At 46.8% G+C, this 21,155-nt stretch overlaps 1 protein-coding gene across 3 annotated transcripts in view; it reads right to left on the bottom strand.

Annotated features, from left to right (window-relative positions):
- LOC138447751 (intercellular adhesion molecule 4-like) overlaps positions 1 to 21,155 on the bottom strand; it is a 190,425-nt gene that overhangs the window by 28,655 nt on the left and 140,615 nt on the right. For all 3 annotated transcript variants that reach the window (XM_069604064.1, XM_069604065.1, XM_069604066.1), the window contains exon 3: positions 17,993 to 18,310. In XM_069604064.1, coding sequence (XP_069460165.1) covers positions 17,993 to 18,310 — 318 coding nt within the window. The remainder of the gene's footprint in view (positions 1 to 17,992; positions 18,311 to 21,155) is intronic.

The following is a 21,155-nucleotide window of genomic DNA, read 5'->3' as shown; positions in this document are numbered from 1 at the left end:
TGTAAGTAACTCTTTAGACGCTTTTATACCGGAATGAAGAATTAATGAATGGATGAATGAATGAATGAATGAATGAATGAAGAGCAAGTAAAACGTTTGTGGGATCGTCTTTGTACCGGGCACATGGGCATGCAGGTCCACATTCCACACGCATGTAGACAAACAGTCGTTTCTCATTGTGGGTCATTATGACCCTGGCGCTAAGTGTTTAACGGCGCCGTAAAAGGCCATGGCGCCGTTAAACACTTAGCGCCTGATTACGAGGTCCCTTTCTTTGTGGGACCCGACCTTAACGGCTGGTTTTACCAGCCGTTAGAGTAGGAACCCGCAAAGGGACCTTGGTGCTAAGTACGATGCCGCAATTTGCAGCCCCGTACTTAGCGCCTACCCCATTCCCATTGAGCCCTATGGGGCAAAAATGGGAATGGGGAAGGGCCATGGCGGCATGGGGAATTACCACCCCGCCAACCTCGGAATGAGGTGGTAATTCCCCATTCCGCCATGGCAGAGTCAGTAAGTTACCGGCATGGACCAGGGTGCTATTAGCACCATGGTCCAACGCCTGGGTCGTAATGAGGCCCATTGTGTGTTAACCTCGTTTTCGCATTGATTTTAGAGCCGAACATACTCCATTGCACTATCCTTGAAAGCAAATAGTTTCAGATCGGATAATATTAATAAAGATCGGCTGGCGAGACTAATTATAATTTTTATGTTTTCAAAACAGGTATATCCTACCCTACTGCTAGTGCCACCAGTTTCAGACCCCGGCAGATGGTTTCTTCAACCGCCAGCTGCAGCTTATCGTAAACAACTGCACCACTTTGACGATCTTATGGGACGATCGCCAAGGGCCCATATGCCCTTTACGCGGTACTAGCGGCTAGAAGCAACATATCAACCTTTACGCTGGCCTAGTGCTTAGTTGATGGAACAGCCTTGCGGTTCACCGTGCGACCAAAGTGCTTCTTTTAACGAAAACCAACACCCTGTGTACCATAAAGTAACAGCGCATGACTCACGATAAAACGGAACAGGATTTGCGGATAGAGAGAAAAGAAAAAAAATGACATTCCGATTTAATATGCCAATTGCTGAATATTCTATAGACATTTAATGTTAAATAAATGTACTTTACCAAATGTACCGTGTTGCTGTTTGATTTGAAAGTACAGTTTCATATTCCGAATTGTGGCACGCTGTGTTGTGAGTTGATCTGTGTTGGTTTCCGGGTTCTGTATGAAGTCGCGTAGAAGACGACTGGGCGCGTTTGCCTACGCAGCACAGTAACGTCACGGAGAGAGGCGGGGAATATGAATGTTTTGATAATGTCAGGCTCAGGGGCGGGGATATGATTTAGTGCCGCAAAAGCAGGACAGCCAGGGCGATGCGGCAAGTGATAGGATGATCACAAAATGGCAGCGCTCTGATGCCTGTTTTCGCGTGCGTTTGATGGACGAAAACTCGGGTAAGGTCCATAGGAAATTTTTCTAAAATCGAGCGACTTAGGCTTAAAAACACATGGCCAACCCGTAGGGACAATAAAAAATGTTGACCGAACCATTCCTTTAATGGTGCCAGATATTCCACCTTGCTGGCAGCAAACAACTGCTGAGCGTCCATACTGCAGGTGAAAGGTGTCAGATGTGTTCATAAGTAAGGAGCTGGCCGCATTTTAGCTCCACTGGACTGCTTTATCCTTCTTTAATGTTGATGAAGAACCTTGCTTTTGACAAGAAATCTTAATTATTGATGAAGTAATTGGCAATATATGATTGGGTCCCTCCTCTCCCCTCATTGCCCCCCAACATGACGATAGAAAGAGAATGACACCTGGCGCCCCTGAATGACTGACATGATGCACTCACTGCATGGGGCAAATGTATTTTCAAAACTTGATTTAAATAAAGGCTACCATCAGCTAGAAATACATCCGGACTCCAGATATATAACGACTTTCTATAGAAACCTGGGGCTTTTTAGGTATAAACGGCTCAGCTTTGGGGTAGTGTCAGCCGCAGAGTTCTTTCAAAATGAGATACACCAAGCCATCAAGCACATCCCTCACTGCCTAAACTATAGCTATGACATTTTAATCTTTGGGGCCACACAAGAAGCACACAATGACACGCTCAGGAGGGTCTGCATAGCGGTTGAAGAGGCAAACCTGATCCTGAATGCTGACAAGTGTGAGCTCAGCAAATCGACGCTCAAATTCTTTGGGCACATATTCTCCCACAATGGTCTAAAACCGGATGCAGACAAAGTGCAAGCACTAGTGGAAGCTCCTACAGCAACCTCCGTATCTGCGGTCAGATCATTTCTAAGAATGGCAAGCTATTGTACCAGATACATTCAGGATTTTGCTTCAGTCAGCACGCCTTCCGACTACACCCCGTAAAAGGACAAGCATTCTCCTTGTCGACAGAGTGTGAAGTGGCATTGCAAGATATCAAAAAACGCATTGCCTCTGCATCATGCATGGCATATTACGACCCTGAACTTAAAACTGAAGTGACAGTAGATGCCAGCCTTGTCGGTTTTGCAGCGATTTTAGCACAAACAAAACCATGTGCTCCGCCTAATTTGGCAAGGCGCATAGTAGCATAAGCAATTCGCATCCTCTCTGGCACAGAGGGCGCATACTCGCAACCAGAGTAAGAAAGTCTCGCTATCCTATGGGCATGTGAACATTACCATCTGTTCTTATATGGGCGTCCATTCACCATCATTACGGATCATCAAGCCCTCACAACCATTTATGGCAAACAAACAGTCAAGATGCCCACTCGCATCGCAAGGTGGGGACTTTAGTTGCAGGAATACTCTTTCAAGGACAGGACAGCAACGCTGCAGACTTCTTATCCCGATATCCTCTTCCAGCCAAAGATGAGAGACAATCTATGAAGGCCAATCAATATAGAAACTACCTAGTGAGCAAGTCACTACACAAATCAGTCTCGAGAGTACAACTGCTAGAGGGCCTGAAGAATGACCAACTGCTCATGAAGAACAGGCCAGTGGCACCTCAAAAGCAAACACGACCAACCACTATCGGCAGTAGAAGAGAAACACTTCCAGACATTCTGACTCATAAGGCATACTCTGTCTATCTCCCTGGAGGGATTACTGCTAAAAGAAAACAGGATCGTCGTCCCTGTGAGCCTACAAGACCAAATATTTGCCATGGCACACATAGGGCACCGAGGAATCGTGTCCACGAAAAGACAGCTCAGGACCAAAGTATGGCTCCCAGAGATAGACGAGAGAGTGGAACTGGTACTAGGGAAATGTATAGCGTGCAAGGCAGTTGCCTCGCACACATTTCTTGAGCCCCTCAAGATGACAACAATGCCACTACAAGCATGGGACATGGTCGCCATCGACATGTTTGGCCCGCTAGCCAATGGTAAATATGTACTCGTAATCATTGACGAGATGTCCAGGTTCCCGGAAGTCCATTTGATTAACTCCACCAGTGCTCAGGCAGTGATATCAGAGCTAGACAAAACGTTTGCCGATTATGGAATCCCTTCCATCGTGAAGTCAGATAATGGAACCCCTTTCAGCGGGCATGACTTCGCCATGTTCGCAGAACACCTTGGCTTCCAGCATCGCAAAATCACACCTCTTTGGCCATGATTCAACAGTCAGTGATGACTCGTCTGATGTATACTTAAATTCATGGAAGGTGATGGGGACTAGAGATCGCAATGTGGTAGACACTCCCCTCATGTGAAGCCCCTCTAGAAGGGTAGTTCGAAAGCCGTCTAGATGGATTGAAGAAATGGGCTGAAGGTCCTTAGTGCTATACTAAGCAAGGGGGAGATGTAACGTCCTCTCTTTATGTTAGTAGGTTTGTGAAGGGCGGGCATCCTGTCCCCTTTCTGTTGTTGTGGGTTTCAACCCACGTAATGTTAAAGGCGGGGCTACCAGCTTCGCGCCAGTTCGAGTATAATCATTAAAGAAGGTACATGTGTCTCCGACTTTACCAGGTTTTATTGAGTGTGACATCATTGCATATTATGCTTATTGCGAGTTTGCATGTAGAGATTTAACACCAGTGTTGGTAGCACCCCAAGGAGGCAAACCTCGTGCACTACCCACCATTTCATATCTTACCCGCACAGGGTGGCAAGGATAGAATTCAGGCACTGTGCCCATTCTGTCCGTGGCGTTTTGCGGAACGCCGCAACACGTGTTGTTTCTCTGCCAATGAAAGTTTGCCATCTCGCCCATAAACGCGAAGAGCAGCCCAGCCTAGAAACGCGCGTGCTGTGCCATTACAAGTATAGCAACATTTAGGGGGTATGGGTGGCGATGCCCGCTTAAAGAGAGAATAGTTGAGCCGAAACGTGATGGTACTCGTTCAAAGGGTGTGACAATGTCGCTGCATGGTGTTGGTATTGCGTCACTCAAAGGGTGGCAGTACTTCTGAGGAGTGGGGGAGGGGGACAGTCTTGTTAAATTTGCCAGATCTGCTGAGAAATGTTGGCACTGCGCCATTAATAGTATTGCGCCCCTTTTGAATGGGTCAGTACTATCTCATTTTAAGTAAAAGTAGCTCTGCTGGTCAGTCCCAGTACTGCCCTAATAAAAATGTAATGGCGGCCCTCCTGAGAAATGATGTACTGTACTAATGGCGGTCCTCTTCTAAGCGCTAGCATGACATATTTTAAGGACAGTTACTCCATTCAACATTTTTGTTTTACTTGTTGGGAATTGCTATTAGCTTAGCACACCCCATCCACTAACATGTTTTCAAGCCTTTTGTGCGGATGCAAAGGGGGTTGAGCTGGTCCGATAGCACAGCGAGTAGAGCGCTCGCCTTGGCATACGCACGGAGCCTGCTGACGCAGTTCCGAATCCCGGCAGGGCCAAACTCAGCCTTTCATCCTTCCGAAGTCGATAAATGAGCACCGCACACCGTGGGTAATAATAAGCAGCGCTCAGATGCCTGAGGGTTCGTAGCGCTATATAAATGCTGAATTATTATTATGAGAAGCCAATAACCGCTCTATTGCAGACATGGCCTTTCAGACACATACTATGGGCTTTGTCGGTGCATGTAACAGCATGGTGTCATTAGAAATATTTGGCAACGCCTTCTCCGTGTACCCTCTCCTGCCTGAAAAACAAAGATTGACCTAAAAGATCAAATAATTAACATCGTTTTTCTAAAGCACTCCTTCACAGGATTCTGCTTGAACAGCTTTGGAACACTGTACAAATGTCAAAGAAAAAAAACAGTTCAAAGTCAGCATTACTATGCTTTCTCCTGCTGCCTGCACTTATTCCAGGGGGTCAGGAGCTTGATGTGGTGTTTGGGGCACATCACACTGGGGGCTGCAGCAGCTCTGTCTGCTCTGCTTCTTGCCTTTGTGCTCCCACTTCGTCCCCTCCTCCCCTCCACCCTCACGCCGACTGCAATGCCCTCTGCATGGCCTCTTGTGTCAGGAGGCAGAGCCTCGTCACTTCATTATCCCCTTTACTGGTCCTGGGCTTTAAGTGGTACAGGGCTAGTCAGGTCTCAGTACCGGCATTCTCCAAATATTACCCTTGAGACAGAGATCTGCAGGGCTCTACGAACTGACTTTCCAGACCAGATCTGTTCCTTGCAGTTATATAAATACAAAGCTGTGCGACAATACTGCTCTTCGCCAGTAGATATCAATATAAATTAAGTTTATAATTACATCAGTCAAATACATTTTGGATTAGGTTGTTTTCAAACAGGTTTGATTATTGCAACACTTTATTTAAATTATTGCCATTGCAATGATGTTAATTTGAACATAAAAATCACTGATTTCGTTCATAGGATCATTATGCACTGACCTTTGTTGATTTGAAGTTCTATTATATATACGAATATATTATGGTCAATATTATAAGCACAGTTATATTCAAAATATATTACAGTTGAATTTTCTCCCTTTCATTACGGGTATAAAAACAAATGTGATTGGGTCTGTTAGGTCACTCTTAATTACGTAGGCTTCACCTCTTTTAAAGGCTTTGGGATTTGAGGGTATGCCAGACTTTTTTTAGGCCCCACCCCAAAAATGTGTATCACAGGAGCACGAGTGCCACCCCACCTCTCGATTTCTTATCCCACGCATAATAAAGTCTTTGTACACATTTGGAAGTCTTCAATGTCTTTGTACTCGTTTAGGAATCTATGCCAGGGACTGAGTTCAATGGCTCGTTTGATCTGCATCTTCACTTTTCTTTCGCGACTTAGCCTCTGGTGTCCTTTTCTACGCTGCTGCCTTTCGGGTACGTCTACATCTCTGTGGTATTGCTTTTCTTCCTGTCAGTTCTTCTCTGTGTCATTGTTCTCCTTCCTGTCAGTTCTTCCTTGCTTCATTGCTCTCATTCATGTTAATTCTTCTCTGTGTCATTGCTCTACTTCCTGTCAGTTCTTCTCTGTGTCATTGCTCTCCTTCCTGTCAGTTCTTCTCTGCTTCACTGCTCTACTTCTGGTTATTTCTTCTCTGCGCCATTGCTCTGCTTCCTGTCAGTTCTTCTCTGTGTCATTGTTCTCCTTCCTGTCAGTTCTTCCTTGCTTCATTGCTCTCATTCATGTTAATTCTTCTCTGTGCCATTGCTCTACTTCCTGTCAGTTCTTCTCTGTGTCATTGCTCTGCTTCCTGTCAGTTCTTCTCTGTGTCACTGCTCTACTTCTGGTTATTTCTTCTCTGTGTCATTGCTTTCCTTCCTGTCAGTTCTTCTCTGCTTCACTGCTCTACTTCTGGTTATTTCTTCTCTGCGCCATTGTTCTCCTTCCTGTCAGTTCTTCTCTGTGTCATTGCTCATCTACCTGTCAATTCTTCTCTGTGTCACTGCTCTACTTCCTCTGAGTTCTTCTCTGTGTCACTGCTCTACTTCTGGTTATTTCTTCTCTGTGTCATTGCTTTCCTTCCTGTCAGTTCTTCTCTGCTTCACTGCTCTACTTCTGGTTATTTCTTCTCTGCGCCATTGTTCTCCTTCCTGTCAGTTCTTCTCTGTGTCATTGCTCTGCTTCCTGTCAGTTCTTCTCTGTGTCACTGCTCTACTTCCTCTGAGTTCTTCTCTGCGTCACTGCTCTACTTCTGGTTATTTCTTCTCTGTGTCATTGCTTTCCTTCCTGTCAGTTCTTCTCTGCTTCACTGCTCTACTTCTGGTTATTTCTTCTCTGCGCCATTGCTCTGCTTCCTGTCAGTTCTTCTCTTCGTCATTGCTCATCTACCTGTCAATTCTCAATTCGTCATTGCTCTACTTCCTGTCGGTTGTTCTATGTCACTGCTACTTCCTGTTCGTTTTTCTCTGCGTCACTGCTATACTTCTTGTCAGTTCTTCTCTGCACCATTGTGCTTCTTCCTGTCATCTCTTCCATTTGTTATTGTTCTTTTTCCTGTCAGTTCTTCTCTGCACCATTCCTCTTCTTCCTGTCAGTTCTTCTGTTTGTTATTGATCTTCTTCCTGTCAGTTCTTCTGTTTGTTATTGATCTTCTTCCTGTCAGTTCTTCTCTTCAACGATGCTTTACTTTCGGTCAGTTCTTCTCTGCAACATTGATCTACTTCCTGTGAATTCTTCTTTGCCTCATTGCTCTTCTTCCTGTCAGTTCTTCTCTGCGTCATTGTTCTTCTTTCTGTCAGGAAAAGGCCCTTCATGTTGAGGTGTAAGTTTTTTGTTGAAAATGCAATAGATCCGGTCAGTCACCTCAGGATTTTCCAGTTCTGCTCTCAGTTCTTGCAGGGCCTTTACACTTGACTCGGCCTGGTTAGCCCCCTCCTCCCCCCCAGGGAACTGTCCCCACTTTCAACCACTTCTTCTGATATGATATAAGAGGTTCCAAATTGCATACATTGCTTCATTGCTCTCCTTCCTGTTAATTCTTCCCTGTGTAATTGCTCTCCTTCCTGTTAATTCTTCCCTGTGTAATTGCTCTCCTTCGTGCCAGTTCTTCCCTGCGTCATTGCTCTCCTTCCTGTTAATTCTTCCCTGTGTAATTGCTCTCCTTCGTGCCAGTTCTTCCCTGCGTCATTGCGCTCCTTCCTGTTAATTCTTCCCTGTGTAATTGCTCTCCTTCGTGTCAGTTCTTCTCTGCATCATTGCTCTCCTTCCTGTTAATTCTTCCCTGTGTAATTGCTCTCCTTCGTGTCAGTTCTTCTCTGCGTCATTGCTCTCCTTCCTGTTAATTCTTCTCTGTGTCATTGCTCTCCTTCCTCTCAGTTCTTCTCTGTCATTGTTCTCCTTCCTGTCAGTTCTTCTCTGCGTCATTGCTCTCCTTCCTATCAGTTCTTCTCTGTCATTGTTCTTCTTCCTGTCAGTTCTTCTCTGTCATTGTTTTTCTTCCTGTCAGTTCTTCTCTGTGTCATTGTTCTCCTTCCTGTCAGTTCTTCTCTGTCATTGTTCTTCTTCCTATCGCTTCTCAGTACTTTGATCCGTTCCAGTAAGCTGCATGCAGTGGTCTATTTCCCCAGCTTGTCTTGTCTGCTACTGAACCACTCTTTCCATGTTCTGCCCTCAGTTGTTTGAATGTCATGTTCTCCCTCTTTCTGAATGCTTGTGGTGCTGCATTGTGCTATGTGACTGTCTTCACCCAGAGCCCTGCTCTCAGATTATGTACCGCTGTGGCCTTGCAAACAAGCAGCATGGCTCTCTTGTCTGCGTGCCTGCGCCCCTGTACTCTGCACCGTACTTCTCCCATACCTACCCCTGAGCTAGCAGTGAGGGGACAGCAGGCTGTTTGCTTGCCTCGTCTTCATCATACAGAATAGTGCTATTCAAGTTCCGATCTTTGGATTACACGCAAGGGGTTGGGGGGAGGGACTTTATTCAGAGGGTGGAATCAGCCCCCCCCCAGCTGAAAGAGAAACATTGGATGTTCTCTTTGAATTTATGAATTGAAGTCGACCACAGTCGTCAGGTTTGTAGGCCGGACACTTCAGCACTGCACTATAACCTGATGAAAAATGACAAACCAATTTCGTTACTGCAAGTCCCAGGGAAAACATTTGTATTGGTTCTTGGAGTTTAAACCATGCACACCCTTTAACGTTTTCAAAAACACTATTAGAAGAAAATATCCTCTCTTGGTTTTGTGTGTGTGCTGATTTTATGAAAGGCAAATGCCATTCGTCTGTTTAATTTGGGTGGGTATGCAAAGCCAATTTAATGAAATGTGCATATTTTAGCTTCATATGCTAATTTCTGGTGACGTCACATCCCATTGCATTTGTTGATGAGTCCCCCCACTTGACATTTTCTGGCTTCACCCCTGTGTGCAGCATAGTTCCATTCCAGGAACCGCCTCATTAATTATGATATAAATTGCACTCTGTTGTCGGTCACTTTGCTTTTAGCACTTACTTCTGTCCTGAATATTTCAGTAAAACGCATGATCGTGGATCCTGTGTTTATATCTTCAATAAACTTCACTGGGACTCATTTTGAGGAGTATTCTCCCTTTATTATCGCATTCGTCCGCTCTGGTCTCTTGTGCTGCACGAGGCCCTTGAGGTTCACACCTACTTGTGTCCAGGCTTCTGGCTGCCTTTCTGTGCTTTGTAGCAGTGTCTTCTTATTAGTCTCTTGTCTCTTTCTTTGCAGGCCTGACATGAACCCCCTTGAGCCCACCAATAACCTTCTCTGATTGTTTCAGTGAGTGCTTGGCCCTTATGCCAGTCAAGCCACATAATGACCCTCTCTGTAACTGCTACTGGTGGGATGAACACGAATTCTTGGAGTAACCTTGGAGCATAGTCATGTATTTCAGGTGCCATTTCCCTGTCATTCTGCAACTCCAGACAGCCCCTGCCCTCTGCCTTAGTTGCTTACTAGCTGGTGCATTCAAAGTGTTCCCATTCCAGCTTTCCACCCTTCTAATGTGGCAGTGCCACCTTGTCTAGTCCATAAATCAGCCGTGGCTACTATGCGCGGCAGTCTGTTTGCCAGTTCTGACACCCTGGCATGTGTTCTTTCACACAATTGCATCACTGCTTCTTGGAGGCAAATCTTGCAACCCTCACTGCCTGATTGTAGACGCTCCTGGGTGCCACAATGTTCACAAGTGGTGTGCGGTCTCTCCACAGTTTCAATCTTCTACCCCACACACGGGTTCTGAAATGTGTCACTGGCCGCAGTTGTGCGCAATTAGCGAGTGATTTTGTTCAGTTTCTGTGAGAGCCTCTTTTGCAGCCATGTAGGGCCTCAACCACGCGCACTGGCATCCACTGTTTGAAGATCTGTATGTGTCGCAAGGTCCAAGTGTGACAACTTACCCCGTGCTACAAAACGTGGGGAAGAGAGTTTACTCAACCATACTAACATTTCTTTTGAACACTGATTTTCCTTTTTGCAATACACATTCCCTTTAGACATTTATTGTATTAGAAAGAGGCCCGGCATTAGGTTTATTAGTATAGACCATTTTATTTTGACTAAGGACTGACTAAGACTGTATGTTCTTTTTGTTTGATGGTCGAGAATACTCCCATCTTAGTTATAGGGCAAGTCAGTTTTCCAACTCCTTTTAAAGCATTAATAAAGGGTTTGAAATGTGCAGCTCTTGTGTCAGTGTCTACTTGTGATACCATGATCGCTCACAACAGTCTGGAATTTCCATTGTCCCTGCACTCTTAGGGCACGGTCTGGAAAATCCTTTGTCCATGCATGCTCAGAGCATGGTCAGGAACATCCATTGTCCATGCATGCTCAGAGCACGGTCTGGAATACCCTTTGTCCCCGAATGCTCAGGGCACAGTCTGGAATATCCGTTGTCCCTGCAAACTCATGGCACGGTCTGGAATATCCTTTATCCCTGTCTGCTCAGGGCATGGTCTGGAATGTCCATTGTCCCTGCTTACTCAATGCAGGGTCTGGAATATCCTTTATCCCTGCCTGTTCAGGGAACGGTCTGGAATGCCCTTTGACCCTGAATGGCCAGGGCAGGGTCTGGAATATCCTTTGTCCCTACACGCTCAGGGCACAACCTGGACTATCCTTTGTCCCTGTCTGCTCAGGGCATGGTCTGGATTTTCTGTTGCCCTGCATGGTCGGGCACAGTCTGGAATATCCTTTGTCCCTGCTTGCTCAATGCATGGTCTGGAATATCCTTTGTCCCTGCATGCTCAATGCAGGGTCTGGAATATCCTTTGTCCCTGCCTGTTCAGGTAACGTTCTGGAATGCCCTTTGTCCCTGTCTGCTCAGGGCATGGTCTGGATTTTCTGTTGTCCCTGCATGGTCGGGCACAGTCTGGAATATCCTTTGTCCCTGCTTGCTCAATGCATGGTCTGGAATATCCTTTGTCCCTGCATGCTCAATGAAGGGTCTGGAATATCCTTTGTCCCTGCCTGTTCAGGGAACGTTCTGGAATGCCCTTTGGCCCTGCGTGGTCAGGGCATGGTCTGGAAAATCCTTTGTCCGTGCACGTTCAATGCAGGGTCTGGAATATCCTTTGTCCCTTCAGGCTCAATGCAGGGTCTGGAATATCCTTTATCCCTGCCTGTTCAGGGAACGATGTGGAATGCCTTTTGTCCCTGCATGGTCAGGGAACGGTCTGGAATGCCCTTTGTCCCTAAATGGTCGGGGCATGGTCTGAAATATCCTTTGTCCTTGCCTGCTCAGGCCATTGACCAAGAGGGATGCTTTCCTCTTTGCTGTTGCTTCTTGCAATCCTGAGGTTCCATATATGTAACATCCTGTTTAATCCACGGTAATGGTTGCTGCAGCTCACGGATGTCTTAATGGGGGTCAGGGGCATTCATGTAGAGGAAGATTTGAGAAAACTGGACAGAAGATGCTAGAGAGGAATCAGTTCACAGCGGTTTCCCTGCTTCAAAGATAAAAATTAGAACAATATCTGGGTGCTACAGGGTGTACTCAATGCACGAGCCACTCCCCCTCAACCACAGTGTAGTAGTGAAGCCACCGACCCATGACAAAGACAGAATGGTGCGGCTTACATGCACAGAGAGTGGAAGGGGCTCCGGAAGCAGTTGGGGCACTGATCAGTGAAGAGAAAGGGTAAGTAGCAGACCGGGGATGGGTGGTCAATAAGAAGATGTGGGGCGCAGAGCTTCTCGTGTTAACGAGGAAGAAAAAGAGTGGGCCGGAGAGGACAGAGAATTTGCATAAACATGTACTTTGGAAACATGCCACTTGCTAACATGACCACGATCCTGCATATTTTGAATCTCTGCATAGATGGCTGGCAGGTGTAAGGGAGCAAAAGTAAGACGTTGACAGGGAGGGGTCATGGTGGCTGGCAATAACCTTTATTCGAATGAAAACCTTATCTTGCCCTAAATCTAAGAGGGGTTTCCCTGCCTCAACCAAAATACCTAATCTCACAGTCAGCATGTCAATGGCAAAAGTCCCAATATCCAATGTCAGAATCCTAACTCTATCCCTCCCACTCTCAGTTGAAACTAAATAAAAAGAAGATCTTCGTAGCCCAATGGAGTGACTCCCTTCCCCGTGCTAAAAGACAGTTCTCGAAACTTCAGTTCCTTAAGTGCTGGGGGAGTAGCTCCCTTCCCCAGCCTTCCTCAGGCTTCTGTTACAGTTCATCAACTGCTGGGGGATGTCCTCCTGCCCAGCCTTCTTCAGGCTTGTAATACTGTTCATCAATTAGGGGAGGGGGTGGGGGATATCTACATTTCTCAATTGGCCTTTCTCCGGCTTCTTCTCTGTCTCTCGGTCCCCGACCATGATCAGCAGACCTGGTTCCTTTCCACCAAGCCAGGAGTTTGGATGAGTCTCCAAACTGTAGTGGACCCATAGCCTTGGCTGGCAGACCTAGTTTCCTCCTACCAGGCACTGTGATGAAGAAGAGTGGTTTGGATGCTCTTCCAAGCCCTGGTGGATCCCTGACCCTGGCTGGCAGACCTTGTTTCCTTCTTTGTCAAGTCTGTTCGTCCCAACTGTTAAGTGACCTCAATTCAATACTCCAACTAAGTCAGTGCCTAGCCTGGGATGCCCAAGGGAAGCCCTTATTTATATATTTTTATGACAAGTTCATAGATCTGGATGATAAACCCTTGTATAACACCCTCTCTTCGAATCCCCCTGACCTCACTGAGCCAAGAAGTAGGTTTGTTTTGCAAATTAAAAGATTTATTGAAAAATTAAACAAGATATATATCACACTTTTATAAATAAATTAATATTTGATAGCACACTTATGAATATGACAGTGATCAACAAGGGATCATATTACAGTAGCACACTTTTTTAATTACTTAGGAGTTGGTATAGAGAGGATAAAGTAGCTGAGAATGCTTTTATGGGTTCAAGGAAATGCAATGATGGAAAAGAATGCAGCACAGAAATAACTGAGATGGTTTCCACAAGAGATAATATGATCACTTTTTCTTTTTACAATTCACTCCCCCCCTATGCAATATAAGGAGATGGAAGAAGAGCACACAATTTTCAGGAATACAATCAAATGCAATACCAATTCAGTTCCCCCCTAGCAAGCTTAGAGCAACCGGGATGATTTTAAAACACAGGCAAAAATACTTTAAATGTGATTTGTAATGAAGTGAAAATATGCGAAAAAAATGATTTTAATTCCCTATAGGAGATTCAGGGTAGGTGATAGCTACTTAAGATTGCTCCAGGTCAACACTATCAGTGATTCATGAGGGATTATCAGGTTGAAAACGGATTTCAGCAGTTGCTAGCAAAAGACAGCGATTTTGACAGGTGGAGAAATTTGATTCAAATTGCAATTCGCTGCACTTTTTCCGAGTGATTCAGAATGGCATTAGGCCGTCAAGATCTTGTCAGGTTGGGACTGGACTTCCCTCGCCACGGACGGTCTCTGGCACTGGTTCTGCTCACAACGTGGCCTCTGGTCTGGGTCTGCTCTGCTCTTCTGGTCTGGATCTCTGGTTCTGATCTCGGCACTGCACAGCGGTCTGGTCTGGTCACGGTTCTTGATACAGTTCTGCTTCCAGGGTGTTTCTGGCACAGGGTTCTAGGCCAGAATCAAACAGCTTGCTCAGCTGTTTAATAGGTTGGTTAGGTTGCTGGATTCTGAGGCCTCTGAAAAGGATTCAGCTTGTGGACTAGGCCTCTCTGCTACAAGTTCTGAAGTCTGGATTCTAAGTTCTGGATATGGTCCTTCTGGATATTGTCTGGTCGGGCAAAGCGCTTCACAATAAATCAGTTTGAAGTTGAAAGTGAATGTCCCTACCTGGGTTTCAGTGGGTTTTTATGTCTTTTGAAAGTGGGTGGGAAGGCTGACTTTCTATGCCCAACCCTCTGAAGATCCTGATGGGTTAGCGGATTTTCTGTGCTCTCACTGGAGAACAGAGTTGTGAGTCATCCGGTGTCATTTTTATGGCATACAGAAAGAACACTCCCCTTGTCACTTTGCACACAAATCTATTTTTGATCCAAATGCGTATTTATCTATGTACAATTTTTCTAATATTATACGTGCAGTTAACATATTTTCTGTAGCTCCAAACCATCCAATCACTGTCTTTGTAAGATGTTGTGTCCACTTCTGACAGAATTCTGCCCTTTTCATCCAGAACATAACCTCTAAACTTTTCCAGAATTTACACAAATGTGCGCAAGGAATATGGGCATCAGATGATGAAGTGTCAGATTTTTAACATACAGACACTTGACGTAACGACCTATTTTCCGCTACTACTCCCCAGAACATACCACAGAGTCCTAACACCTCTTAAAATGTGCACGGAAAAATCACAGAAATAATGATATTATTTACAAAAGTTTGACACTTCCGTACTATGAATTATCCATCTTTTTAAAATTATGCTCTGGCCCAGATGGGTGTTGTTTAGGTTCCAAAGCACATGGGGGAATTTCTGTCTGTCCCCGCCTCCAGCTCAGGTGGCTCCCAGAAGCGGCACCCCTCCCATTTCCTTCCAAGAGGAAGCCATTTACGACCCCCTGATTTAGCATTTGCCTGAGCCAAGGAAAGTTCATTGTTCTGTTTCCTGCAATCCCAGGTAATCCTCCCCTAATTCAATCAAAGAGGTGGCTCCCAGAAGCGGCGCCCCTCCCATTTCCTTCCAAGAGGAAGCCATTTACGACCCCCTGTTGACAAGTTGAAACACAGGCTTGGTCTTCATCATTGTGTATGTGTACTTTATTGGGGACAGGGCCCATTGTACGCCTCACCACATACGCCCGGGCAACAATACCCATATCCATCCAAAAGAATTGAACCATGTCTCTCATAATATTTGATAGATCAGATGCTTACGCACATCGTGTCCCTCCTGGCCATCGCCTCTTGCATGTCCTGCCGGCCCATTTCCCCCATCCTCATCCCCATCAACATCACCCTCATCAGGTGGTTGCATGTCAATGTCAGGGAGCATAGGCACATTCCGTCTGATACACATATTGTGCTGCATGACACATGCCATGGTTATCTTCGGCACTTTGTCATGGCCGTACAGGAGAGCCTCACCCGGCCAGCTTAGGCACCGGAGCCATGTCTTCAGAAGGCCAAATGCCTGCTCAATCACGACGGGGTACGGTTCGGTGCAAGGTTCTATTCCTCTTCGTGCCTGTTCTGTGGGTTCCGTATAGGGGTAAGGAGCCAACTCTTAAGGGGATAGTCAGCCTCACCTGCATGGCTGGAACAATGGGGCCTTGTTACTGGTCACCTCAATTGCAATCTTGACATTTCACACTAATTCTGTTAGCATTCTGATTGGCATCCACGAATCCCAGCATGCATGGAGACGATCAGTGTAACTGCAATGTGAGAAGGTAAGCTAGTCTCTCTAGTCCCTACAAGTGGACGTGCACCATGTATGCCCCCGGCAGTATTTCCCATGTCCTGGGTGCTGATAGGTCCTAGGTGTTCCTGGGCCCAGACAACCTTTGTACGACACTGCTAGTGTACTGCCATTATGATTCCAATGTCCCCATGCTGTAAAGCAGCACATCAGTAGTAGTGTATGGGTGTGGTTTGGTACAATGGCTACAGGTGATCCCTTTCCATGCACTCAAGGGCGCATATCTGTTGTGATGTTGTTCAACGCACATTTACATTATGCATATTGGCTGCATGTAGCATCTTTGTGTCATGTAGGGTATGGTATGATGTGCAATGTGCATGTGGATAGATGTGTCATGTATTGCTTTATGGATTGATGTCTTTGTTGTGCAGTTTACTACTTGCATGTGGTTTCGTGTCCTCTCCATTGTGGGCTGCGTTGGTGGACATTGGCGTACATATGTATGTCGCTTTATTGTGTGCCTGCCCTGCTGCCTGCTATTCACCAAGTAGACACAAATTTTGTCCAGCATGCCGCTCCATGTTGCGTGGTATCGTTGAGTTCCGCAGGACCATTGATTCATGGGTTGATCAGGGGTATTGGTCACGACAATGGGTTATTCTCTTGTTTGAGTCACATACCATTTGGACATTGATGGAGTGGTAACGCTTTCTGTTTCGGTAGACTGCCTCATTGTGATGTGGGGGCACCATTTCCACATGGGTACAGTCGATTGCCCCGATGCTAATTGGGATGCATGCCAGTGAATAGATGCCAACTTTGTCGTCGGAGATCTACTGGGCTGTCGCTGGCAGGGATATGTGTTCACTTGTGTGCTTCAGGGGGGCATCGAGCACCTGGGTCAGCGTGCGTGTGAATACTGGTTGTGAAATGCCATGCATCTGCCCTACCGTATGCTGGTAGGTGCCTATGGCCAGCTAGTGGAGCACAGTTACCACCTTCAGTAGAGGGCGGATGGCATTACGGATGTCTATGGGGCTCATTATGTCGTTGTGAATCATGTCCACCATGGTGGTGATGGTATCCCGGTCCAGGCGGCACAGGGTGTGTGTCTGCTCAGGGGTTAGGTTGAATGGAATGGCTAGAATCCTGGGGATTGCTGGCTGCCTCAGTGGTATTACTGGATGCACTGGTGTGGCTTGCTGGGCCAGTATCGCCATCCTCCTCCTCCTGTGTCTCCTCTGTGTTGCCTGTTGTTGTTCGTGCTGCAATGCAATCATGTCCTCCAGCCCATGTAATGCTGCAAGTATTGGAACCATCTCGGTGTGGGAAGGGGTGTGGGAAGTGGTGTGGTGTGCTCCTTTTGTGCTGCCCCAGTCTCCATTGCCTCCACCCGTGCTGTTGTGGCCACCTGTGGCAGGTGAGGACACTACTCAGCTCTCTTAACGGGTGGTTCGCGATGCCGGTATTTACTCCATGCCGTTATGGGCTTCTTCGGCCAATACCATGCCGCTATTTGCATGTCTGCATGCCTTGTAATGGTGTGCTATTAGCGCCATGCCGCTATTTCCGACCTGAGGGGTCGTGCGTCCACGGACTGGCCGCTATTAGTGGCACCGTTCTTAGCGGTGTCGCTAATAGCGGCCAGTCCGGGTCATGATTAGCTAGGGATTTTAGCGATACCGGTAATCCCTTACCGTACCGTTATTCCCTTACCGCCTAATGTGTAATGAGGCCCTGCGCCTCATTACGACCCTGGCGCTAATGGGTTAATGGCGCCGTAAAAGGCTGCGGCGCCGTTAACCCATTAGCGCCTGATTACGAGGTCCCTTTGCGGGACCCGACCTTAATGGCTGGTCTACACCAGCCATTAAAGTAGGGACCCGCAAAGGGACCTTGTTGCTAAGTACGGTACCGCAATTTGCGGTATCGTACTTAGCGCCTTCCCCATTCCCATTGAGCCCTATGGGGCAAAAATGGGAATGGGGAAGGGCCATGGAGGAAGAGGGAATTACCGCCCCGCCAACCTTGTAATGGGGTGGTAATTCCCCTTTCTCCATGGCGGAGTCGGTAAGTTACCGGCATGGACCATGGTGCTATTAGCACTCAGTTAGGCTCGAGTGCGGTTGTGCACGACTGTTGCCCCTTGCTGAGAAAATTGATACCTCTACCCACTTGCTTAGTCTTGATGTCTGACAGATTCACCTTAAGAAATAAACATTTTAGAAGAAAGAATCTTGCAAAAGGTCAAATGACCGAACTTACCAATGACGCTGACAGATTCTGGGGGTGAAGACTTTCCAAAGACCTCTCCGTTTGGTCGCAGGTCCAGCTGTGCTAGGCAGGTGTACTCAGCTCCGTGGTCCCTTCTTTGGGCAATGATGTTGTGGTTGACCATGACATCGATGCTGCTGTCGGTGAGATCCTGGGCAAACATCTCGGTGTAAACGGTCTCGTTGCCTCTCTTGACAGACACGGTTAAGTATCTCTTTGGAGCTACCTGTGTTGCCCGGCATATCACTGCATAGGACTGGCCCAACTCCATCACACGAGGGACTTCAATGAGTACATCCTTAGGGGCTTCTAAAGGAGGGGAACAAATGCAGCATAGGTCAGGACTTGCACGCCGCCAACTGAGCAAACTCAAAGGGGAACCATCAATTCCAAAACAAAATTTTAAGTAAACATTTAAAATTTGAGTTCAGCAACTTTGCATTTCAAGGCACAGCGTAACCACACATTCTATGTACATGTATAAGGGTTCAAACATAGAAATAAGGAGAACGTCGGCTGTACACCATCTGGAGAGTGTGCATAGTGGCTCATCTCTGCATATCAATGAATTGCCCATAACGCTGAGAAGTTTCACCATCATGTTCCCAATCCCTGAGGCTTAGGAGTCAGCATTAGGGCCTCCTCCCCTCAACCAATCACTGATCTGCTAGGCCACCTTGCATCCTGAAAGAGGCCTGCGCTGTGGTTGAGCGGAGATTGCACCAGCAGCCCCACAGCTTCTACCTAAAGCTGGCATTTGCCATCTCCTGCGAGTCCAGAACATGGCTTCTTAGAAAACAAAGTTTGAGCAGATTTCACCGGCCCTTCTCCCGCAGCATTTGCTCAATGAGTACTGCTTGGCTAAGGGCTGCCGCGTGCACACGCTTCAACCTCACAGCTGGACTGTGACTTTCGACAGCTGCTTTTGCCTCACCCACAGGCTTGCCACTTCCATTCAACACCATTACACCTGTAAGAGACCATTGGGTGCAAACTGAGCAGAACTGCAACTTGTGCTGACTCTGCCTCCAGTATGATAGCTCTTCTCGATCCTAACCACAGAACCCTGTCTAAAACTACTGCAAAGGTGCAACCAAAGCAGATTCTGGAACATTTAGTAACCTCTGTGGAGGTCGGTGCCCAACAATAACCAAATCAATACAGCTACTCATCAGTAATGTACTTACCTTTCATTCCTGCTAAATGTCTATAAAGACGAAGATACCTTTGCATGTGTCCTATGTGGAAATTCAGTTATTGTATGTTGCATGTACCTTTAAACCACCCTGCTCCCCTCATGGGAATATAGCCTTTAATGCTCTGCCACAGTTCCCCATGGGAATGAACCCTGATCTTCCTGCACTCTAAACAGAGGGCCCAGGGAAATCCTAGCAGCTGATTGCAGTGGTGGTGGGATATCAGAAAATGGTCTCAGGTTTCATCAAAAGCTGTAACAAGATGGCCACCCTTGGGGGCGTGGCCAGCAACCTCCAGCAGAGGTTGCCCAGGGCTTGAGTTCCTACCCCCACCCCCTTTTCTTGATCATGGTGGTAGGGAAGCGCTAACATATGCTGCATAGTCGTCCTTGGAGGTGAATCTCACAGTTAGTCAGCCCGCTTCATGGTATCTTTCATGTGATATTGCCTTATAGAAATGAGCCGCAAACTCTGCATGGGAAACTGGAAATATTTATCAGATTTTGACCTGGAGGCACCACCAGCGGTTCACTGCTCGTGCAGATCAGCAGCACTCGAAGACCCGCAGTCCATGGCTCCTGCCGGCCTACAGACCATACAGGGCACTTCTTACCAGTGAGCAAGGGGTATTTGTGGGAGATTGGGCTGTGGGCAGCGACGATTAGTGCCTTTCACATCAAACTGTCCCTCCCCTTTGCACAGCCCCTCTCTAGTGTCCCACCCTCAGAATTAAGCTACGCTACCTTGGCTCTCAGATCTATCCTACCACCATCGCAGTGCTAAACTGGGCCGCCAGAAGAAACTGCGCGATACTGCTGTGGACGCTCCAGTGACCGTTGTGTCATTTGGCCCCAGCAGTGTTCGGAGAAGGCTACCTCATCTCTGTGTGTCACCTGTTTGGTTCATAAACTGCACGTGATGTTTCATGAGCACTGTATTCACGGTACACAAGCCTGCGGTTCATGTGCCGCCTCAGTTTGCCTGCATGGGCATCTCAAGTCTCATCAGTCTTTCACTGGTCGTGCACGCCAGAGACCGCCCGTGGCACGTGTGCCTTCTGCAGTCCCATCTCACCACCCTCAACACTATGACAGTGTTTCCTCCAACATCACCAACCTGCTGGGGAGTGATCAGGCCTTATGAGGAGATTGCAGAGGGACTTGATGGTGCTGCTGGTTCCAAGGTGACAAAAATTCCACCAAGTGCACACCTCCACCGCCCAGCGAGCGAACGCGCAATAATGCTTCCTCACCAAGCCAGACAGCTCCGCTCACAAAGGAAAGTATCCAGCAATGCATACAGTCCTTTCAGGACAAACTGATGGACATGTTTCAAGACCAATTAAGCCACCTGGCTGATAGCCTAACATAAATGGCAGTAAATATGCAGGAATACTTACCGTCTATCGGATATCATGTAAATATGATTGAAACAGTCCCATAGGATCAATACGACAAATTGGAATCACTGAAACACATCTTGCAAGACCTAGTCCTCCAGCTTGAAAGCCTTCAGAACTGTTCCCTTACAGGCAATGTTTACATAAAAAACCTAAAGGAGGAAACTGAAAACGCAAGCATTCTTAGCTGCGTTCATGAGCTTGTTGGGTAAATTCTTGGTTTCTCTGATGCAAAAGAGATCAGATCATAACGGCAGGGCTAATTTCCCGGGTAATCCAAGGCATGAAGCTGAAGCAAGGCCTAGAGACATTTTGGTAAAGTGTTCATTGTTTCCTTGAAGGAACGTCTCCCGGAAGAAGATAGGCGCCTGGCCCCCTAATGCTTTGCTGGATGTGAGGTGCACGTTTATCAGAAACAAGCTCAAAGTGAGCGAAACAAAAGGATAGACCTTGATGACAAATCAGCTTTGAATGTGTGGAACTCCAAATTCCATACAGGTGGCTGTTCCCCTTTGGGGTGCAGTTTTAGCTTGACAGGCGCACTCAGCATTCAGAATCT

The sequence above is a fragment of the Ambystoma mexicanum genome, chromosome 3q (genome assembly GCF_040938575.1).
Source record: "Ambystoma mexicanum isolate Mex_15411 chromosome 3q, UKY_AmexF1_1, whole genome shotgun sequence".
Lineage (NCBI taxonomy): Eukaryota > Metazoa > Chordata > Amphibia > Caudata > Ambystomatidae > Ambystoma > Ambystoma mexicanum.
The sequence above is the reverse complement of the archived record's forward strand: the minus strand, read 5'-3'. Positions and strand labels throughout refer to the sequence as shown.